Source organism: Dermacentor variabilis, unplaced genomic scaffold (genome assembly GCF_050947875.1).
Source record: "Dermacentor variabilis isolate Ectoservices unplaced genomic scaffold, ASM5094787v1 scaffold_13, whole genome shotgun sequence".
Lineage (NCBI taxonomy): Eukaryota > Metazoa > Arthropoda > Arachnida > Ixodida > Ixodidae > Dermacentor > Dermacentor variabilis.
In genome coordinates, this window is record NW_027460291.1 from 25,151,892 (window position 1) to 25,172,660 (window position 20,769).

The following is a 20,769-nucleotide window of genomic DNA, read 5'->3' on the forward strand; positions in this document are numbered from 1 at the left end:
GCAGGATACTTTTGTGCGGGCGGCGCGTGAGAGGTTCCAACTGTCTTGGGCCAGCAATGCCTAGCAACAGGGCTGCTTCTTCTCCGCACCTTTTACAGGTGTGTGTAGCTCATGCACAGGTTGTGGCGGCCATGAGCAACGTTTTCACACGTAGACAGTATTGATAATTTAAACATACCAGCACATGAAATTGCTTTTTATTTATTTATTACAGTGCAAGTGGTTAGAATTTGATAGCAAGAACGAACTTGTTTGGACAACTGGACAGAGGTTCTGAAAATAATTATCCCCCCTCCCCCTAATTAGCACCAGTAACACTTTTGTTGAAGTGCTCATTTTATATCTGTATACTACGTGTGTCTGTATTCTTCTGCGTTGCAAGTTTTCGCAGAGAAATAGCGTTGCTTTAACTGGAACACTCAAGGCACACAAGACAGAGAAAAAAATGGATTCTTGGGTTTTAAATGCCAAAACCACAATCTGATTATACGCACACCGTAATGGGGGACTCTGAATTAATTTTGACTAGCTGAGCTTCTTTGACGTGCCCCCTATGGACGTGACACTGGCGTCTTTGTGTATCGCCCCCACCAAACTGTGGCCGCCACGGCCGTGACTTGATCCTGTGACCTCCTGTGATCAATCCGTCTGCGTGTACTTTCATCGCCTTGGCCCAGCAATGGTGTTCGGAGTGCGCTGGGAAGAAACACTATACAAAAGCGCAACGCGTGCTTCCACGTGACACAAATTTGCCAATGGGGGAGTGTAGGAGGCTAGGGCGACAGAAGGCGTGCAGGAGGAAACACTGAGTTGAGCAGAGTGACGGAAAGATCCAAGAGTGGCGCTGCTTTTGGAAAATTCAGAGGCTTTACAGATGCGAAGCAGCTGGCGGCATCTTGTGGCGCGCTGCGCCAACTTGCGATGCTCTCCGTGGCTTTTGCAATCAGCGTGCTGGCGGGATGCGCTGCGCGGTAATGGCAGCAGATACGAACTCGCCTAGGCGAGCTTTTCGCCCGTCTCTGTTACAAGGAACTTAGCAACACAAATTTCATGATTATTCTGCATGGAAAAAACAGCCTAAAATGCAGAATTTCGATCGTTATATCCGATATGCGGTGAAAAACCTATTGTTATATGCAGGTTTTTTTCTCGTAGCCCTAATGCATAAGTTGATACTCTGAAGTCGACTCATCATGATATATCATTATATGTGGTATTGTTATAAGTGGACTGCACTGTAACTGATAGTTGTTATAACCGGGTTGCATGAAAAAATCAAAATAGGGGGATGGCAGAGCTGTTGTGAGAAACTATAATGGCGGGCAAACCGGTGCCCCTCCCCAACACCTTCTGCCATCTGGCTGCTGATTGTGTTCACTCCTTTAACTGCTTCCTGGGCACTCCAATTGCGTGTAACAAGCCACAGCTGTCGGCGTTAAGGAATGGCACTGCTATAACAACTGCAAAGAGGGGTCACGGGTCGCAAGCGATATGCGAGCTCCGCCAAGGCATCACTTTAGTGGCCCTGAAAGAGGCCTTTTAAAAATGCGAGAAGGTTGCCGCGGCTGCCTGTCCGCTTGAGAAATCCAGAAGAAACGCTTAGGCGAGATAGCCTCAAGCATCTCGCCACATACTTCTCAATGGCTTGCACGAGAAATCCGCCAGCCTTGCATGCTTTACGCGAAGCTTGCCGACATCCTTCTCCAAGGCATCCAGGTGCTCCAAGTAGTGCAGTGGAAGGTTCCTTGCGGAAACGAAGCACCGGAGGGACTGAACCATCTGCCGGGCCTTCTGTCAGGACAACATTGAGGCAGCCTGCCCTACTGCATCATCGCTGCTGTCGTTGCCATCGCTATTTGATACAAGCATGTTTGCGACGACCACCTCATAGGTTAGAAACAGTTTCCAAATCTATAGCTGTGCGCTTCCTTTTCACCGGCAGCGTCATACATTGCTGATGATCAGCGGGCGGATTAGCCATCTTCCATTTTGGTGGCAAGAAACTGCGTGGCTAGGAAGGATTTCGACGCAACTAACCAACACGAACGCGAGCGATTAAGCTGTCTGCAGAACTGCGCTGAATCAGGAGCCAGCGAGCAATCTGGGAGCAATGCAGTTGGCACGTTTCATTTGTATTTCAGAGGGTGGCGCAGCGCAGAGCTATGGACACAGCGCATTCGTGTTGGGAGGATAGAAGGGTGACGGGAGAGAGGCGTGCGGAGAAAGCTGGAAAATGAGCCCGTGGCAGTTGCTGGGGCAGCGGGCCATCGTTCAGCGGCTCGAATTTGTTTTTTGTTTCTTTTCAAGGATATTGCATTTCACTATCTTTCGGCATGGACACCCAGCAGCCAGACTTCATCGTTATAACTGATAATGCGGCATCTGGGCATTGTAGTAAGTGGCCTATTACACCATAGAAAACATACAAAAGTTGACGGTGCAGCAGCTTCTCATTGTTATAAACGATATATTGTTAAAACCGGTATCATTATAAGTGGGTTCGACTGTATACGCATACCGCTTACAGTGCAGTCGCGCGATACAAAATACTGGTTATACTGCGACTTCCGCGGGAAAAGCGTGGTAGCGAGCACGCTTCTCAATGAGGTGCGCCCACCGATGGGCGAGGAGAGTAGCAAGGGCGATCTGGAGGAGGAGCATGAGACACGAAGCGAACAAACTAACGAAAAGAAAAAGTGGTGCCAGCACGATGTGGGCTCGCGCTGGTTGCCTAGACGACGGAGAAGCCTTTTGTGTAGCTGCTTATCAATGGTACACTGTGTACTGAACGTGGCTGCAGTTTCTGTGCACCCGTCACGATGCACATCGTAAAGTGCAGATAACGTGCATGCGGCGTTATCAGTTTAAGCAGGGTTGCGCAAATTTAGTTTGGAGCTATTAGGCTTTATGTGCACTTGTGAGCTTCCGCCATTTGTACCAGTGTGTGCACATACAAACTTGGTAGGCATTCGCAGTAGTTGCCATGGCTAATTGCTGGAGGAACCAAACTCCACTTCATACGCGTTGCAGCCAGTTCAGCCCATGCACTTGATCACATGTGTAATCTCTATGTAATCGTCTCCAGATGCGAACATATCAAGGGTGAGCTTCCCGCGACGGCATGCTGCCCGATACCCCCGCCATTGTGGTTTGGTGTCGAGTCAATGAAATGTGTTGCGATGGCTGTATGGCACATGGAAAGTGGAGAAACCACATTGATAACGAAAGTGAGAGCACGGGCAACACTTGAATAGCGGCAGCTTGGTCCACGATCGTTATGTTTTCGACACCGTGCATACGCCAATCAGTCGGACAAATCTGATGAGACACTGTACTGCGCCTTAAATTCGGGTTGCCATCATTTTTTTAAAATTATTACTACTTTGTCTGCTTCATGCAAAGACCGTGGGTACTTGAACATTAAGCTTTCAATGTTAGTAAATTTAAACTGATGCATAACTCCCAATCGCATGCCTCGATTCTCAGATAAGTGCGGCTGCTTGGTCTACATGTTTTGCATATGAGCAGGCCTTGAAAATTGTTGTTTTGGCTATAGTGCGGTACCGCTTATTGTGTGGATATTTGTGGCTACAGCAACTTATGTTATAAGCAGTCTACACTGTATTCTGTAGGTGATCTATTACGTTAGTATGTATATGATCTAATAGCTTCCATGACACGCTGGTTAGTGAAATAGGCCCGTATTTTTTTGTCTTTGTCCAGTCGCTAATTTTAAATACAGGGACTACATTTGCACTATCAAAATCAATGGGCAGGGTCCCATCTTCAATCGAGGCTTGAAAGAGGATTACAAGGAAGGGGGTCATGGATGCAGCGCAGTTTTTTAAGAGATAGTTCGGAAGGCAATGAGGGCCAGATGCAGAACCAAACTTAGAGGGCCCCTGAAATGGTTCGGACAAATTTTGTAGACGTGTAGGGTGCAGCTAAAGTTATTCATTCGCACCACAATTTGTTGTGAAACGTCTCATATTAAGAGAGCTACGGACGGTTACAAGTTACCCTCCTCCGTAGTCACTCATTTCCTCCTCAACTCATTCGCCAAGTGATCAGGGCTGAGCTCCACCTTCATTGGCTCTGCGTCATGATGGCACGTCACGTCGTCGACTTCCAGTTCTCTAGGAGCGCGCGCGCGAAGCCTCTCCAAACTCTCCACCAGCTGCTTGGCAGTCGACTCCAAGCGAGAGCTATTGAAGCAGCGTGCATTGAGAGCATTCTGTCGCAGCGCCGAACGTGTCTGGTATTCCGGTAACCACAGGCGTTTCGATGGAACGGTCGGGGCATAAACTCAAGTGATGAAGGAACTTTAGCGTAGACGTACATGAGCTGCCTGATCGGTCTCCATGCTCCACCCACCCGTAGGCGCAGGGCTTAACCAGCCAAAAAAAGAGCTAATACTGCTCTAACCAGGTGTAAAACATTTAAAGCATTATACTAGCGACTCCCTTAACTCATTCATAAATGAAAGTAGCTATTGTAAATCTTTTTCCTTGTATCATTTAAATGCACAAAGCCTCAGAAATAAGATTCATGAAATTGAGGCTGATCTCGAGCTCATAAAATGTCACTTTGACATAATTGGATTTACAGGAACATGGTATGCATCGAATAGCGATGTTACGCAGTCAACAGGTTATGACAACGTCTCTGTATTTAGGAAAGAAAAATGTGGTGGCGGCGTGTCTTTGTATATAAAACAAGACATTGATTATCGAGTTCTTCCGGGATTCACCGTAGTTTGTGATGATTTTGAAACAGTTGGTGTGACGAATCATAACATGATTATACTTCTCACATACCGACCCCCTCACGGATTAGTTAGCACCTTTCTTATTTACATTGAGTCCTTTCTTGAATATGCTACCTTCACTAAATGGCATGTTATTATATTTGGTGACATGAATATTGATTTATTAAGAAACAATGCTAGCCAGGTGCACCTGCTCGAGTTGATGTTATCATTGAGTGTGAAAATATTGTAGATAAGCCGACATGAATCAGTCAACACTCCGAAACGCTCATAGACTTGTGCTTTACTAATTTACCTTCAAATAATATAACGTCCGGTGTAATTTTGACGAGCTTAAGTGATTGCCTTCTTTTCCTTGGTGAAAAAAATGGAACTAAATTCCTCCTACGAAAGATCAATGAAAATAGCATTGCGCAGTTCCATTCACTGATGGCTGACGCAGTCTGGGATGATATATATATAGTGAAAGTAACCAGTTTAAGGCATATGACATTTTTTTACAGAAAGTGCTTCACCACTATAACAGTGATTTTCCACTCGTGCCTATAAAAAAGCACAGGAGGATAAGAAAAGTGTGGATTACTCCGGTATCATACAGATGTATAAACATAAAAAACTGGCTGTTTGCTCGTTTCATAAAAACGAAAGATCCGGTTCATTTCACGGAGTTTAAAAAATTCCGTAACAACTTAACTTTAGATCTTAAGAAAGCAAAATCAGCTTACTACGATAACAAATTTTCCACCGTCATGAACAGCCCTAAATTATTGTGGGAAACAGCTAACAGCATCATAAAAGGTGGCAAAGCACGCATTCCGCCGGATTTTTACATCGACGGTAAAATATTTTCAGGTGTACCACTTGCAAACAAGTTTAATGAACATTTTCTTAATGCAGGCTCGCCAAATTACTCATGAATGACCCAAGCGTTAAAGGGACACTAAAGGTTACCAGAAACTCAAGTTAAAGTGGTAGAGCAATGTTCTAGAACGTCTAAGGCGTCAATATAATCGCGAACAGAGCTTTAGTAACCAAGAAATTGAGGTAAATGCATGACACGATTTGAGACCCCCCAGCGACATTCCGGTACTGGCCCGATGACGAAAGGACTCCTCATAATTTGTGTTACTAATACTCAACTACTCGTATTAAAAATATCATTTCATTCGATTATAAGACGGAAAAAACTGCTCCTTGTCTACGTCTATTCAATTCTAAGAAAAAATAACATATTGACGTTACCCTTCAGTAATATGGGTGTTCGAAAGGTTTCGTTTTCGCTCGACTCTGCGCGCTCGACTCTGCACCGCGCACACTTTGGAGTTTCAGTAGTTTCGTTATCGCATCGTGCTGTGAGGGTTCTGCTGGCTCGCGAAACTTTCATTTGGAACAAGCAGCAAGAATGCCACGTCCATGTGATGTCATGGGAAGCCCTCATTGCTTTCCCGCTCCGGAGAGCCAGTGTCGAGGCCGCCATCGTAGTACGCAACGACGCCGGCAGTGCGAGCCCTCAGCAGCAGGTCGCGCTCGTCGGTGCTCAAATTGCTGAAGTTGAGCCCACCATCGCGAGCCAATCTGTCGGTGTCAGGGTCCATTGTGACGAGCGTCGAAGTTTGCGTCATAGAATGAAGTACCAGCTTATGGGCGTCTTGCGCTGGAGTTTGAGGTATAGTAGTGGCGCCTGGTGGCGGTGCGGGAAACAACATCTGGGTCGTGCCAGCTTGGGTCGTATTGAGCCCTGGCTGTGGCGAAGCACGTTTCTAGGCCGAGTTTTGCGTCGATTCGCACTTTTTTATGCCCTGTTGCGAGTGCGAAAAGGCTCGTCACTTCTCACAGACCACGCTGCGAGCTCGCCGCAGCCTATAGTTTAACGAAAACGGACTCTCCGTGTGCCGTGGGACGTAATGCTGGGAGCAGAAGGAATCTGTGATGCCGATCCGGAGAGACCTAGCCCAGCCTCGAAAAGGCGTCACCGTCATTACTTCTGTGTCGTGGGCTGCCATGAACAAGAAGGCCTGAATCCCAACATCAGATTCTACCGTTTTTTTCAAGGCCTCACGAAGTGGAGCGTCGGGCGTGCTGCATAGCTGCAGTTCGTCGCGCTGAGTAAGCGAAACTTCGTGCCATGCTGACTGCTTCACCTGTCTTGAAGCTTGCTTGATTATCTGCGTTCGAAATTTCGGTCTTTTGCACCTACAGTACCGACAGCAGACTGACATAGCAGCAGGCATGGCTGGTAATTCACGATTCGAGACCCGGCCACAGCGAAAATTAACAATTCGACCAATGCGAAGTGGTGAAGTGTGTGCAAATGAGCACAAATGGTCGGGCTCATTCGATGACAATTCACTACTACTCTACGAGCAGCACAGGTTAAGAGAGTTAAATGCGCTCATCCTTGATCTCAAGCCAGCACATTGAGGCAGCGCAGCAAGGCAATATTGATTGCAGCACATCGATGTTCGAGCGCTGTCATTAAAAGCTACATCAAGCGAGCAGCGCACGAGCTCGCGCTGCAGCGCGATTCGCACGTACGTGCGAGCTCACATGCATTGCATCAGTTTAGCGGCATGCAGTCAACAAAGATTGCAGGAGGCCTGCCGTTTGGCGGCATGTCGAAAGACCGCTGCCGTCTCAGTGCGTACGATCGTGCGCTCGAGCAGTTCGTACATCGCGGCGCGTACCGTCGTGTGCTCGAGCAGTTCCATACACATGATGTCTGCTTATCGCTGCTGTGGATTCATTTATAGCACGCATTTGCTCACGTTTGCGCGCCTGAATCTAGCAGCTAGCGTGCAAACCTTACCTGTAGTTCCACTTCGTGCGCGACTCGCTTCACTTGCGATTGACACCGTGCTAAAACTTCGCCGCCTAATTCTTGAACGGCGTACACGTATTCGGCACTGCATAATTTCTTGCCTTTACGCAGCGTGCCACCCCTGAAAAAATCTTCGGTGCCCGATATACGCAGCAGGCCGTGCTACAACACAACCGAAAGTGGCGGGTCCATATTGTAAACGTGCTTTCCGAAGCAGACGACCGAGCTTGGTACGACCCATTTTAGGACAGAGGGCGCTTTTTAGCACCTTTCTCGCAGTGCCCCCTGGGCAATGCAAGAGTCCCATGGTCGCGCGTTTCTCCTTCCACTAGCCACCATACTCCCGCTTTCGCTCTGCTGTCGGCTCTGTCTTGGCTCTGTTCCTGGCCGCGCTTTTGCGTTTTGTGCAGAAAAGCTCTAGCGCCGTCTGCGGACGCCGTTCTACTCACCGATGGCGCAACGTCACTATGAGACCATGATGTCAGTACTCCTCGATCGGAGGGCGGGTGGTTTGAACTGCGCTAGAGGTACGCGGACGCTTCAGAACGCATTTTCTCTTAAATTAAGTCTCTCCTTGGCACGAAACAAGCGTTTCGAGGTTTCTGTGATGGTATTTCAACAGTCCACGTTGACTTAATAGTAACCTTTAGTGTCCCTTTAACCCCTATCGATTCATGTGTTCCTTCCACTAACAGTCATTCGCTGTTTCCTATACCTACATCGGAGGAAGAAGTTGTAAGTGTTGTAAAGGCAATGAAGGATGGGTGCTCGCCAGGAAATGTCTATATTAGTGCACGCCCCATCAAGGCCGTACTTCCATTTCTTGTGGGTCCTCTAGTATATATTTGTAATCTCATATTAGAGACCGGTATATTCCCTGCTAAAGTTAAAGTTGCACACGTAACCTTAATATTCAAAGGAGGAGGAAAAAATGATCTGAATAATTACAGACCTATTTCTGTTTTGCCGCTCTTTTCTAAAATCCCCAAACGCATAATATACACGAGGTTAAACAAATTTTTAAATGCTCATGATATAATATGTAAACAACAATATGGATTTCAGGCTGGGAAATCAACGGAGACAACACTGCTATTCATAAAGGACCGTATTTTGGAAAACTTTGAACAGAAACTATACACTGGGCATTTTTCTTGACTTTTGAAAAGCCTTCGATTCTATTAAACATGAAATTCTGATGGAAAAACTGGGAAAGTATGGTATCCGAGGAATAGCACATGAGCTGATAGACAGTTATCTCAAAGGAAGACAACAATACACTAGTATGAATCAATTTCTTTCAGATATACGAATAATTAGGTACAGTGTGCCACAAGGATCTATTCTTGGGCCTTTGTTATTTGTTTTATACATCAGTGATCTCGTTAACATCCCCCAGACACCTGATATTATCCTTTACGCGGATGACACTGTCTTATTTTCTGGTCCAAATCTAGCCTCACTTGAACAACATGCAAATCAGGGGTTCAGTCAGCTACAGACTGGTTAAATAACAACGAACTTGACTTAAATATAAAGAAAACACAATATATTATTTTCTGCCCCAGAAACAAGCCCTTGAATCATCACGTCCAACTACAGATCTATAATACCAATCTATTGCCAACAAATTCTTGCCGCTTCCTGGGCATCTGTTTCAAATATGACTTAACATGGACGGATCACGTGGATCAGGTTCATCTGAAAGCATCCAGGTCTATTGGTTTGTTGCAATGAGTAAAATATCTTTTACCTCTGCATTTGAGAAAGCAGATTTATTTTTCTGTAGTTCACTCCTATTTTATGTACTGTCAGCTAGTTTGGGGCTCATGTAACAAATCAGATTCAGACCGCATTTTCTCGCTTCAGTTCAGGGTGTTGAAGACAGTATTTTGTTCCGCACCTATTACCAAAGAATTCCTGTACGACGCAGTTCAGGTACTGCCATAATATCAACTTTACAGTTTCTCATTGGCTGTACCTATTTTTCATAACATTACGCATGATTTTACATCCTTCTCCACAGAGTACTTAAACAAGAACCTTACCCATAACTTGCGCGCTGTGTCTATGGTTTGGTCGAAGTCATGCACAAATTATGGTACTCAGATCGTAGGCAACCAAATAGTTACACTCTGTAACACATATCCTTTAATGATCAACTGCATAAATGATTGCAAAACCCTTTCTCAATTAAAAAAAAAATGAAAATGATGCTTTCTTCTCCTGCCTCTTTTGCTTAGAATTGTACCTTTTTGTGTTGAGCAAGTGCAATTTGAATGATTTTCTACATCATTGTTTCCATGAGTTAGAATGATGTAATCAATGTAAATGTCAAGTCATAGGATAAATTGTCATATGTAAAACAGCATGTATTGCTGAATTTTCACTTATTGCTTTGATCTCTCAATGTAGGTAGTGCAGTATTTTGTCATGCCGACCTGCTTTCATGATGTTTGATTCCGAGGTGAAGGCCCTGTCAGGAGGCATTGTTGCCTCCTTTGTCCACGCCTTGTGGACATCCTGTACCATGTATGTATGTCTGAATAAACTGAATTGAATACTGATGTCAATTGGGTGATTTATGTCATATGTGTAGGGGCGGTTGAAAATTCAGCCGAGCAGTGTGCTGCGATCGGCAGCAATGTACATTTTTAAAGCCTTATAATAAATTACACGCTTTATGCAGAGCACTTAGATGCATTAATTAATGATAAAAACGATCTACTCTAACGACTGAGTACGTTTGTACAAAATCGTCAAAATCCTTTCAGGGTCCCTTCAACCTTTTTGAGCAGTGCAACACCCCCATGTTCTGATAACTCGATAGTGCTAAGAGCCCCGTGTCGCAAAAGATCTGATGTCGGCGTCGCTTGGTGAAATATCATTTCGAACCACAACCACGCAGGCCATCCGAGTGGTGCAAAGGCGTTACTGAATTAATTGAATTCCTCAAGGTAACATGTGTCAGGAAAATTGTTAAGTACAATCTAAAACCATCTACAGACAGGATAGCATCAAATTGTAATTTAAATATATGAGAAAACATAATTTTGTTACATGAAACTCAAAATGCAAACTCCTTTTGCAGCATTTCTACCATTCATAGGGCGGCCATGGCCTCTAAGATTTGTGCTAGCCAGCCGGCACGTGCATGTACGCCAATCTCGGAGGCCATGGAGCGGCGCGCCCATTACCTTGCAACACCTCTAGATGGCGCTCACCTCCTCCGCATCGCATGCTGTTTCTACCAGAAAGCTTGCCTTAGTGCATAGCATTTGGCACCAGTATTTCCCAGTAAACATTACGGTTACAGAAGCTGCAGTTGCCGGGAAGCATGAGAAGCAGTCAGGGATCTTTGAATGCTATCACATTCCACTCTTAAAGGCGAAGTTTAAGCGTCCTCCCAATTTTTTTCCATGTCATTCATTTCGAGCTCGGTAACAACTTGTAAATCATCTATCTATAACGTCAGCAGTGTCAGAAAATACTGATTGTAAATAGTGAATAAAGTGCTCGGCTTACGCAGTCTATATCGGACAGCTGTCTTGTTGTTGTTCTTGCTTTTAACATACTTCTGAAGATCTTTCGGATTAGATTTAACTTTATCAGCCAGAGTGCACAGATATGTGGCTTCCGCTTTCTGCATTTCCTTGCTTATTTGTTTTGTTTAGGTTTTTCATCCTAACATAGGTGTCGGTTTCTGAACATGCACAATATCTGCGATGTAACTGGTGTCTTGCGTTAATAATCAGTCGGAAGGTTTCGATTCATCCACAACTTGTCAGTATGTTATTGGGACAGTATAATGCGTGGTGGGACTTGAATTTGAACTAATGATAACAGCCTGGCTTTAAACAGACACCAAGCAGAATTGACATCAATGTTTGATGTGTGGCATCTAAATTCTGTAGAAAGCTGTTGAGTTCGTGACATAGGGATAGATTATCAGCTTTGTCATAAAAGAACACCTTCCTTGGTGGTACACTTTGGCCGTGCATGGTGCTATATGATAATGTTGCAATAATGACTTCACGGGCACTTATTACAGGAATCGTGTTAACGCTCGACACAAGTTCTCGATTGTTACAAAAGGACAGGTCCAGCACGCTTTCACTGTCTGTTCCAAGCATCGTTGGACATTCAGCAAACTGGAACAGGGAATGGGCTTTTATCATTTTGCAATATGCTTTGGCAATAAGCAACAACAAATTATTTTTTAGTTATAAGCCTTCCCATTCTATATAAGGAAAATTGACATTACCAACAAGAATAGTATATGTTGTGTCTAATGAGAGTAGGATGTCCATCACTTGTGCATGCAATCCGCTCGTGTGGGTTCAGCAAAGACCGAATTTAGCACACAATCCCCCTTGCGGGCATCCACCCTGGTGCACGCGCGGGTGTATTGAGCACATTTGGGTCGGCGGAGCTTGGAGGGACAGAGAATGTGTTGAACGCACGTCATCTGCCGTCGAAAATGCTTACTTTCGGCCTGCTCTAGGAAGATGTTATACCGTCGCTCACAATGTCCGATTATGATATTTACTCAGTTCTAATGCGCACATTTTTTCCGAGGAAAATTGTGCCGAAAATTGCCTGCACAGTGCAATAGGATACGAAAACCACCTTTGCTGCCTTTGTATGCTTTACCACATAAGAATGATGTACTGCCACAAAGCTGACTAAAAACCATGCGGCAGACCTGACTTTAGGAAACCGGCCGCCATTGTGCAATGCATTTATTTTTCTTGCTAAAAAACCAGGTGCACGTTAGATTTCTACTTTGTTTAGGAGCCTTACTTAATTTCTACGCTAATGTTATATTTTGGACACATAGAAAGAGGGCACCTGTTTGATTCAGGGGCATGTTGGACAGTGGCAGATACTGCCAAATGAATCAACAGTACGTTTTGTCATTTTTTATGCATCTTGTTCAATTCAATCTGCTGGATAATTCAATCAATTCGTTGGTCCCGTCAGGGTGGAATTAACGAAGTCGACTGTATCATGTTTCATTGTAATGAGATTAAAGTGTAGAAGCCTTTTATATATCTATGTACTTGATCCGGACAAGTGTGTGAGCACGCCACCAATGTTCCTGGCTAGTAAAGAGCTTTGTTTTCTGTATACAGTGTCTAGTGTCTAGTAAGCATTACCGCCTTGAAGTCATTTGCAGTGGTTTCACACATACTCTATTTAGTCTTGGGGGATATAAGTCGCTTTTACCAAAAGGTCTATTGTTAGTCCAACACACTTCCGGTCCCTTTGTCTGCTTCTTCATAGTGATCTTTTCTGGTTTCTTTCCTGTTTGCTGGCATTGTGCTACGTAATTAAAAAAACGGGAACTAAAGTGGCAGCAATCGCACGGCTCATCCAAAGCTCGAATGATGGCACAGAAGGCACCATTGCAACAGACCTAATAGCTGAGCGGTCTACATTAGGTGTCCCGAACACTAAATGTACGTAGAAGCGCACGGCATCTTCTACAGTGTGGCAGCAGACGCCGCATGCATCTTTTTCAGACAGCCATCTTCTGCTTGCTGCTTGAACTGGCCAAAGGAAAAAAAATCTGCTGACAGCTTTAAGAGTCCGCAGACAGTCCGGAACATCTGATCTGTGAAAAACGAATGATTCTTGCAGCTCTCAGACTGGTGGGCAGGGCTTCCAAAGCTGCTAGAGAAAATCAAATGCAGGCCAACATTCCCCAAGCAGTCCGAGACTGTTGGGGATGGATAATCGGAGAGAGCCACTGGCGCAGGTTGGGCACAGGTAGGCACAGCTAGGCACAGCTAGGCATGACCTCCGAGATTGGGCCAGTGTGATCTTGGAGGCCCAGCCTTTGTGGTGCACCGCAGTGAGAGAGCAAATTGGACAGTACAAATCTATTGCACCGCCACACTGGCTCACCATCGCGCTTCTGACTCTACTGCTGCATGTCGCACAACTGTTGGTCCCTGACAGTCCCGGACTGCCCAAGGCAGTGCTTTCAGACAGTGGGTGTTGCATATGCAGCGTCTTGGGCAGGCCCGGATAGTCGTACTAATTTTTCATACTACTTTCATACTAGAAGAAAGGAAACAAAGGGCCAAAGCTTCATTAGTCATATCATAAGCCAACGAACAAATACACTAAGGACAGCTTACGGGAAATTACATGTACTTATTGAGTTTATTCATCCACTTTAATTTTCATTAATTTATCATATCTTTAAATCAATTGATAAGCACATGTAATTTCCCCTATGCTGTCCTTGGTGCCTTTGTTGGCTTCTTACGATATGACTAACAAAAATCAAGCCCTTGGTTTCCTTTCTTCTCGTTTGTTACATAGCAAGGCCTCAGATCCGGTAGCATTGATGCCTTCAGGTAGCAGGTGTGGCTTTATTAACCAGTTGCCTTCACCCAAAAAGCTGACATACACATGATGCGATAGATAAGGATTTTCTACATCTGCCGTCAAGGCCGTGAGGTGTGGCACTGACTAACACTCTCAGGTTTACTTCTAGTAGATAAACATAAGTACCCCAGAAAGTGGATGGGCAAATGGTGCCGCCGTAGCTTAATTGGTAAAAGCATCGCATGCGTAATGCGAAGACGTGGGTTCGTGCCCCACCTGCGGCCAGTTGCTGTTTCATCCACTTTCATTTTCATTAATTTATCATTTCTTTAATTCAATTAATAAGTACATGTAAATTTCCCTATCTTGTTTTTGGTGTCTTCATTTGTTGGCTTCTTATGGTACTTTCATACTGGATTTTTTTATTCCTGTCTACTTCAGGTGAAGACTGGCCCATTCCATGAGCACTCTAATCAATTGTGGAACATCAGTGGAGTTCCTAGCTGGTCCAAGGTCAACACAGGGCTCATGAAGATGTACAAGGCTGAGGTAACCAGAGACGGGGCTCTGTTGCTCTCGGAAATTGTTGCATGTTTCTGGATTTCTCTCGGTAATCCTTTGGTGTATTTCTTCTGTGGTAGTGAATTATTCTCTCTCCAATTTAGGAAAGCAAAGAATCCCAGTTCACCTAAAAGAAGGAACCAATAGTTTGAAGAGCCATGCCACACATGAGCATGACAAATTTTATGTGCCATTGCCTCCTCTGTAGTTTGTACAGTAGTATGTTTCCACCACTGAAAGCATCAAGTGTGTTGACATCACGGTATCTACCAACCAGGAAAACCAGGAATTCTCAGGGATTTGGAGTAGTCTGGAAAAACTCAGGGAAAACTCAGGGAATTTGTGCCTCTATCAGGGAAAATTAGCTGTAATTTTATTGAAAGGGTCAAAAGTCGCGGTAATGCTGGCTCGAGTAACAGACAGGAATCATAATGAAGCGTCTTTGACACTCTGTCTTCGGCCGGAGGAGTCGCCAGTGTACAGTCAAGGACCGACTTTCCGCATGCCCGATAATTTGGATGGCTTTGTGGCACCACCACGTACTCCATAGAGTCAATGTATCAGAATGTCTGAAACTTCGGACGCAAGAACCCTTCGCTGTCCAATTTTCTGCACTTTTGGCCGCGACCGCAGTCCGAAATGGCATTAATAAAGGCCACCACCGCTGCCGTTTTGATTATTTCGCCTCCTCGAACCGGCACTCTCGCACGCAGATCCGCTGGCAGCCATAGCCACCACTGCAGCAACGCTAGACCTAGCTGCTTCGACGTTCGCTATTGAGCTTCTTGCCGTTGGGTGCCATATTTTTCTTTGAAAGAATTCACTGCTGTCAGCAATCGCACCGACTTTGTGGTCCTAGCGATTGGCTTAGAAGCTTGGAAAGCACGGTGCGTTGCATAATGCCGGTTCCTGAAAGTCAGCTTCCCCTCGCTACAGAAATGTTGCTTGGTTAAGTATACGCAAAAATATTGCAGTGAAGCATAACCAGCGTGGGAAGGGGCTATTGCCACGGGACACAGTATGTATTCATTAATTATACACGCGTGCACCCAGTATCTCCTGTCATAGTGCAAGAACTGATATGCCTAATATGTGTATCGACAGGCCTTCAGAGCTTTTTCGAATGTGCCTCTTGGCGGTTTGAGCCCTTAAGGACAGTAAGTGACATGCATTTATTTTTTCCAACTGGCCGATTTTTCGAACGTTTTCGCGGCCCCTAGGGAGTTCAAAAAATTGGACATGGACTGTGCAGTTGACCAAGAAGATGCTTCAAATGGTCCGTGGTATGAACGAGTGGCGGAAGGAGGACAAGAACAGGAAGGACCTACGCATTGAGGAAAGAACGGGAAAGGGAGCGTGCTGCCGCTGTTTCGGAGGAGCTTGAGCTCAAAAAGTGGAGTGTTGCCTGAAGCCGAGATGCAGTTGTCCCCCTTGATCCAAACCAAAATAAAGTACTTAAAGCAGTGAAACACAACACTGAGGCATCGTGCGTGGGCTGAGAGAGTATGTCAGGACAGTTGAGGTTGACTTATGAGCTGTTGAGAAAGAATCTCAGTTGTGACAAAGTTTGGGCCTCATGCCACTGAGCTTGCTATCAGTTGATAGAAATAACTCATGTTCGAAAATATTTGCTTGTGTATGCATCTCCTTTTTATTCGTATTTGAGAATGTCCGACTCGATTTGCAATTTTTTTTCGAAAACATTTTATTTGCTTTACATTTTACAAACCCATCCCTTCTATCCTCTTCTTGAATAACATGAACATTACTACTTAGTATTCAAATTGGGCTAAGTCGTTTTTTTTTATGTTTTTTATATGCTGACTAGAGAGTGACAGCATCGGGCGATATGGTTTCAACCCGTCTTGATGTAAAACATAGTTCTGCATCACTCAGGGAATTTTGCAAAGGCACTCGGGGAAAACCTGGAAAACTCGGGGAATTTGGAGATGTCAACTTGGTAGACACCCTGGAAATTTGCTATGAATGATGATGTGACAGTCGGTAGCACTTGTGTTACTCACTCATCAGGGTCTGATGATGTTTTTGGTTTACAGTGCACACTGGGAAGAAAAAGGCTCCACAACAATGCATGCAAGTGGCTAGTAACTGCAACTAGCTTACAGGGGCCCTGAAGGGCCTTTGCTGAAGCCTGGAAAACGCCCTGAAATGAAGGCATTACCATTGAAAAATATAGTAACGAAGAAATTTTTGAAAAGCATAGAATATAATATTAGTGCAGCGGAATATAATGAATGCAATGTATAATTTCTTCCATTCCCCCCACAACAGTGGGCACATGTATGGGCACCGGTCAGCCAGACATACTTGGGAATCATCCAAGATGGAGAGGAATGAATTTACACATGTGGCAGTAGACATGGGAATAGGCACATAAGGATAAATACTAGCTGTACACTGGACAGGTCTGCTGCGCTAATGTCGCTAACCTCAGTTCAGGTCCTGCAGCACTCACAGTTCCAACTGTAGCAGTTCATTATAAGCCATAGTGGTGTGGTAGTGGCAAATGGTGCGCAGCTCAGCCACAGGTAGCTGCGGCAGTGACGGTATCTGGGGCGCAGCCCAGCCTCGGCATGTGAGGAACGGCGATGAATGCCACTGCGCAACCTGCCTTGGGAGCAACAGAAACCGGGGCAAAGCCCAGCCATGGCAGGATCTGATAGGTAGCACAACCTCCAAGGACAGTGCTGTAAGCCGAGGCGAGGCCCGGTCCAGCACAGTAGCGACAGGTGATGTCGGGACGTGGCCCACCGCTCGAACCGCAGTGCCCAGCGAGAGCTCCCCATGCTGTCCCGCTCTGATCAGCTCATCGGCCCGATAGCTTCAGGCCGATATTGTGTGACCAGTGCAGCTATAGCACGCACACTTGCACTTTTCTGCCCCGCACACTGGTCCAAGGACCGATTCCGAAGCCCAGACACTTCAAATACTGTCCTCCTGCTACACCAACTCTCCTCCCTCTGAGCATGTGTGGTGCCAATATCAATGCTCTGACTATCGCATCTTTTTTTTTTCTGTCCTGATTGTGCTTATGGTAACCTTTCAGGAAGGTCTTCTGACGAGGCTGCTTAAGAGCAAAACAATTCGAGAAAAACATGTTTTCAACTGTCACTTTGCCTGTTTCCTGTTATCCGTGACAAATCAGGAAGGGTGTGCACGCATGCGAGCTTGTGCGTGCGAGTAATTTTTGGTCTAAAACTATCGCCCAATGGTCTATGGGCTGTTGCCATCTGATATCAGCTAGCAGTTAGCCAACAGTTTCCAAAGAGGGAGAGCTGTTTCTATGTCCCATTTGCTAGCTCCACATGCCACGCATAACTACAAGACTCGGTTGAGGCATTCAGAGCTCTGTGCCCTACGTGCAGATTGAGTGTACTTGGCTTCTCGAGTCCAGGTTGTGTTCTCGAGTCCAGCCAGTCCAGGTTCCTCCTGGACTTGCTGCCACAATGATGCCCGGATTCTTCCAACACTCTGCCAGCCATAGTCGCTGCTGCATGCCAAAGGAGGGCTGTACTTTACATATTTACATGGCAAGTGCTAGCAGACGAGAAACGGACACGGAAATGTTCAGAACGATCGGAGTCATAATGCCCCACAACACACCTTGTGCTGCTCTTTTTAAACATTTGTATCCTCCGTTTGGGTTAGGGAAGCATTTGCGAATAGCACCAGCCACTTGACACACCTCCCCGTCCACTGTAGGCTGCACCCTTTGCACCAAACATAGAAAAGGGCTCCTCCCTTTTGTGTTGTTGTCTTCCTGTATTGTCGCCTCTTTTGTAAGTAATGTCAACTTCGCTATCACGTTGCCACCTAGCTAAGTACCTGTCCGGGGCCTTCCTTCATGATTTTCTTCTCCCAATAAAGACGACTTGCCACCTCAGGGATGGCACAGCAGAATCTACTGGGAACAGAAAAGGTCAGGTTCACACACTACATTTTTTAGCTTAGTGGAACCCTTTTTGTGCCTAACAGGCGTACCTTGCACATGCACTTTAAGTGATGTGACAACTAATACTTGCATACATTACATGGACCTGTGCACGGGTTCCGAGATTGTCCATTGTGCACAGCACCATCGGTCATCGTGCCAGCATTGACTTCTGTTTTGTACAAAAGCCTCGGTATTTGGCTTTGACTCTACTCAGTGCCAGTGAATGTATTATTTGATGATGCACGGGGCAGCAGGCACGTTGTCGGCCAAATGCAACACTTGCCAAGTTCAAGGGGCGCTTCAGGGCTCCCTAAGATTGTGTGTTTTCAGTGTGCAAATTTTATTTAGCTTTTATATTGAGTTAAATGTTATTTCAAACTTACCACTGCCTTTTTTTTCAGGTTGGGTAGAAATGGGTTGGACTGTAAGGAGCCATATCAAAGCTTGTCTTCTCTCATCCTTGAATTCCCACAGTGGTGCGGCCCATTTGATACTTTAGTGCTGAATTGCCCACAGCAGTAAATGAGGGCTGCATCTATTTGCATAATAAACCTTCTACATCGCCATTTTACTGATTTCGTTGAGCTATTTGATGGCCATAAAGTAAGGAGGACCCCTGTATGTTGGTAATGTGACCACTAGTACTTGCATACATTACATAAACTTGTGCACAGTGCGTCGGTCATCGGACCAGCATTGACTTCTGTTTTGCCCAAAAGCCCCAACCCCAGCTATGCAATAAATGTGGAGTCCGCTGCTTTGTCTAAGAGGGTTTCACTGCAATCAGCTGCACCTCCCCCGAAGCATCCTTGCAGTTCACTGATTTGCTTTTGAAGGGCATCCAATTTGTGAGATGTAGTTTTTGGCTGGAAGCAGTGACACTCAATTTATGTCCAGGTCCTGGGGAAGTTTCCGGTGGTCCAGCACGTGGTCTTCGGCAACCTGCTGCCATTCCGGCCACACCAGAAGCTTGGTCCACCGAAATAGACTTGTGCTGCATCCATGATTGTGCGAGTTATGACGTTAAAACTGTGCTTTCCTTGCTAGCTTTTTTTTTTGTCTTATGCTGCAATAGCTTATAAAGTTCCTTTTCCCTTCAATCTTTTCTGGTGCTGTACTTTGATAGACAGACCTCACCAGGACTATACCACTGCTGCAGATGCAAAGGATGCCAGGATTCAAGGGCAGCAATAACAAATAGTGCAGGAGGTGAGAGTAGATGGCCGTTGTCAGCGTCTGCAAGAAGAAGAAGAGGTGAAGCGACGCTCGAGATAGAAGAAGGCATTCTTGATCTCCTTTTCAGAACGCGGCAGTCCTTTTTTATTTACCCCCAGGGCACAAGTTAGCCCACAATAAATAGTTGTGTCTGGACTCCCTTAATTATTCGTTACAATATTCAACAATAATAGCAGCGCGGGGTTGAGGGCACACTCACAATCCTCTAAAATTTGTTGTAAAAATGCCACGGTGTCCTCCTCTATTGCCCTGTGCCTTAACCAAGTACAGAAGAAAAGTGACGAAGCATCATGTTCTCTGTCTCAAGATTGGTCTATGATGCACAGCATTTTACATTCACACAAAAATCCACTCCTACACTGCATGGTGCATCAAGTTTTACTCGTCTTCTGAAATGTAAGACATTTGTTTACACGTACAAGAGGGCATGCAAGCTTTCAGTCGGCGACTGGATGATGTAACGATTAGGGGGTTCAGTATTTCCAAATCAAACATGAATACTCCAATAAAGTGGCATTCGAATATTGAATATTTTCTCATTTGTAAACAGTGCAAAGTTTCTGTAAAGGTAGTACAATAAAAAAAATCGTTATTTGATACACACATGTAAAGCTGTTCACAAACTTCCACGGAAGACTGATCAACTGAGGAGCTAGGAAATGACCACTTTCAGTTATGTGCCACACCGTGAACAGTAAAGAAGGAAAAAGCATGTCACCAGGTGCAACTACTAGCATTGCGTTTGTTGAAGGAGATAAGTGTTATACACTAAAATCTCATTAATACAAAGTTCACCGGGAACTTGGGTCAGGTGTGCACTAAGTGATGTACTAATTAACCAACAATGGCAGATGAACGGCGGCCAAGAAAACTTGTTAATTCTCACTCAAACACACACAAACAAGTTGTATTTGGGAGCAGGCAGCGAACAATCTGCAAGTTTCACTTGCCGCCGTGGAGGCATTGCAGCGATGACAGCATCCTCAAACTCAGCGAGGCCGTGAGCCAGTTTCTCCATCAGGCCCCATTTCTCTGCAAACGTCCTCATGACGGTCAACGCACTAGCTGTGTTGGATATGGCAGGGTCATCAT

General features: G+C 45.3%; 1 protein-coding gene across 4 annotated transcripts in view; it reads left to right on the forward strand.

Moving 5' to 3' along the window:
- LOC142566724 (serine/threonine-protein phosphatase 2A activator-like) overlaps positions 1 to 19,812 on the forward strand; it is a 149,486-nt gene extending 129,674 nt beyond the window's left edge. For 3 of the 4 annotated variants that reach the window (XM_075677583.1, XM_075677584.1, XM_075677581.1), the window contains 2 exons: positions 14,367 to 14,474; positions 19,339 to 19,812. In XM_075677583.1, the coding sequence (XP_075533698.1) occupies positions 14,367 to 14,474; positions 19,339 to 19,428 (198 nt within the window). In that variant the 3' untranslated portion in view covers positions 19,429 to 19,812. The remainder of the gene's footprint in view (positions 1 to 14,366; positions 14,475 to 19,338) is intronic. The other variant, XM_075677582.1, reaches the window with a different exon arrangement.
- The last annotated feature ends 957 nt before the right edge of the window (positions 19,813 to 20,769 follow it).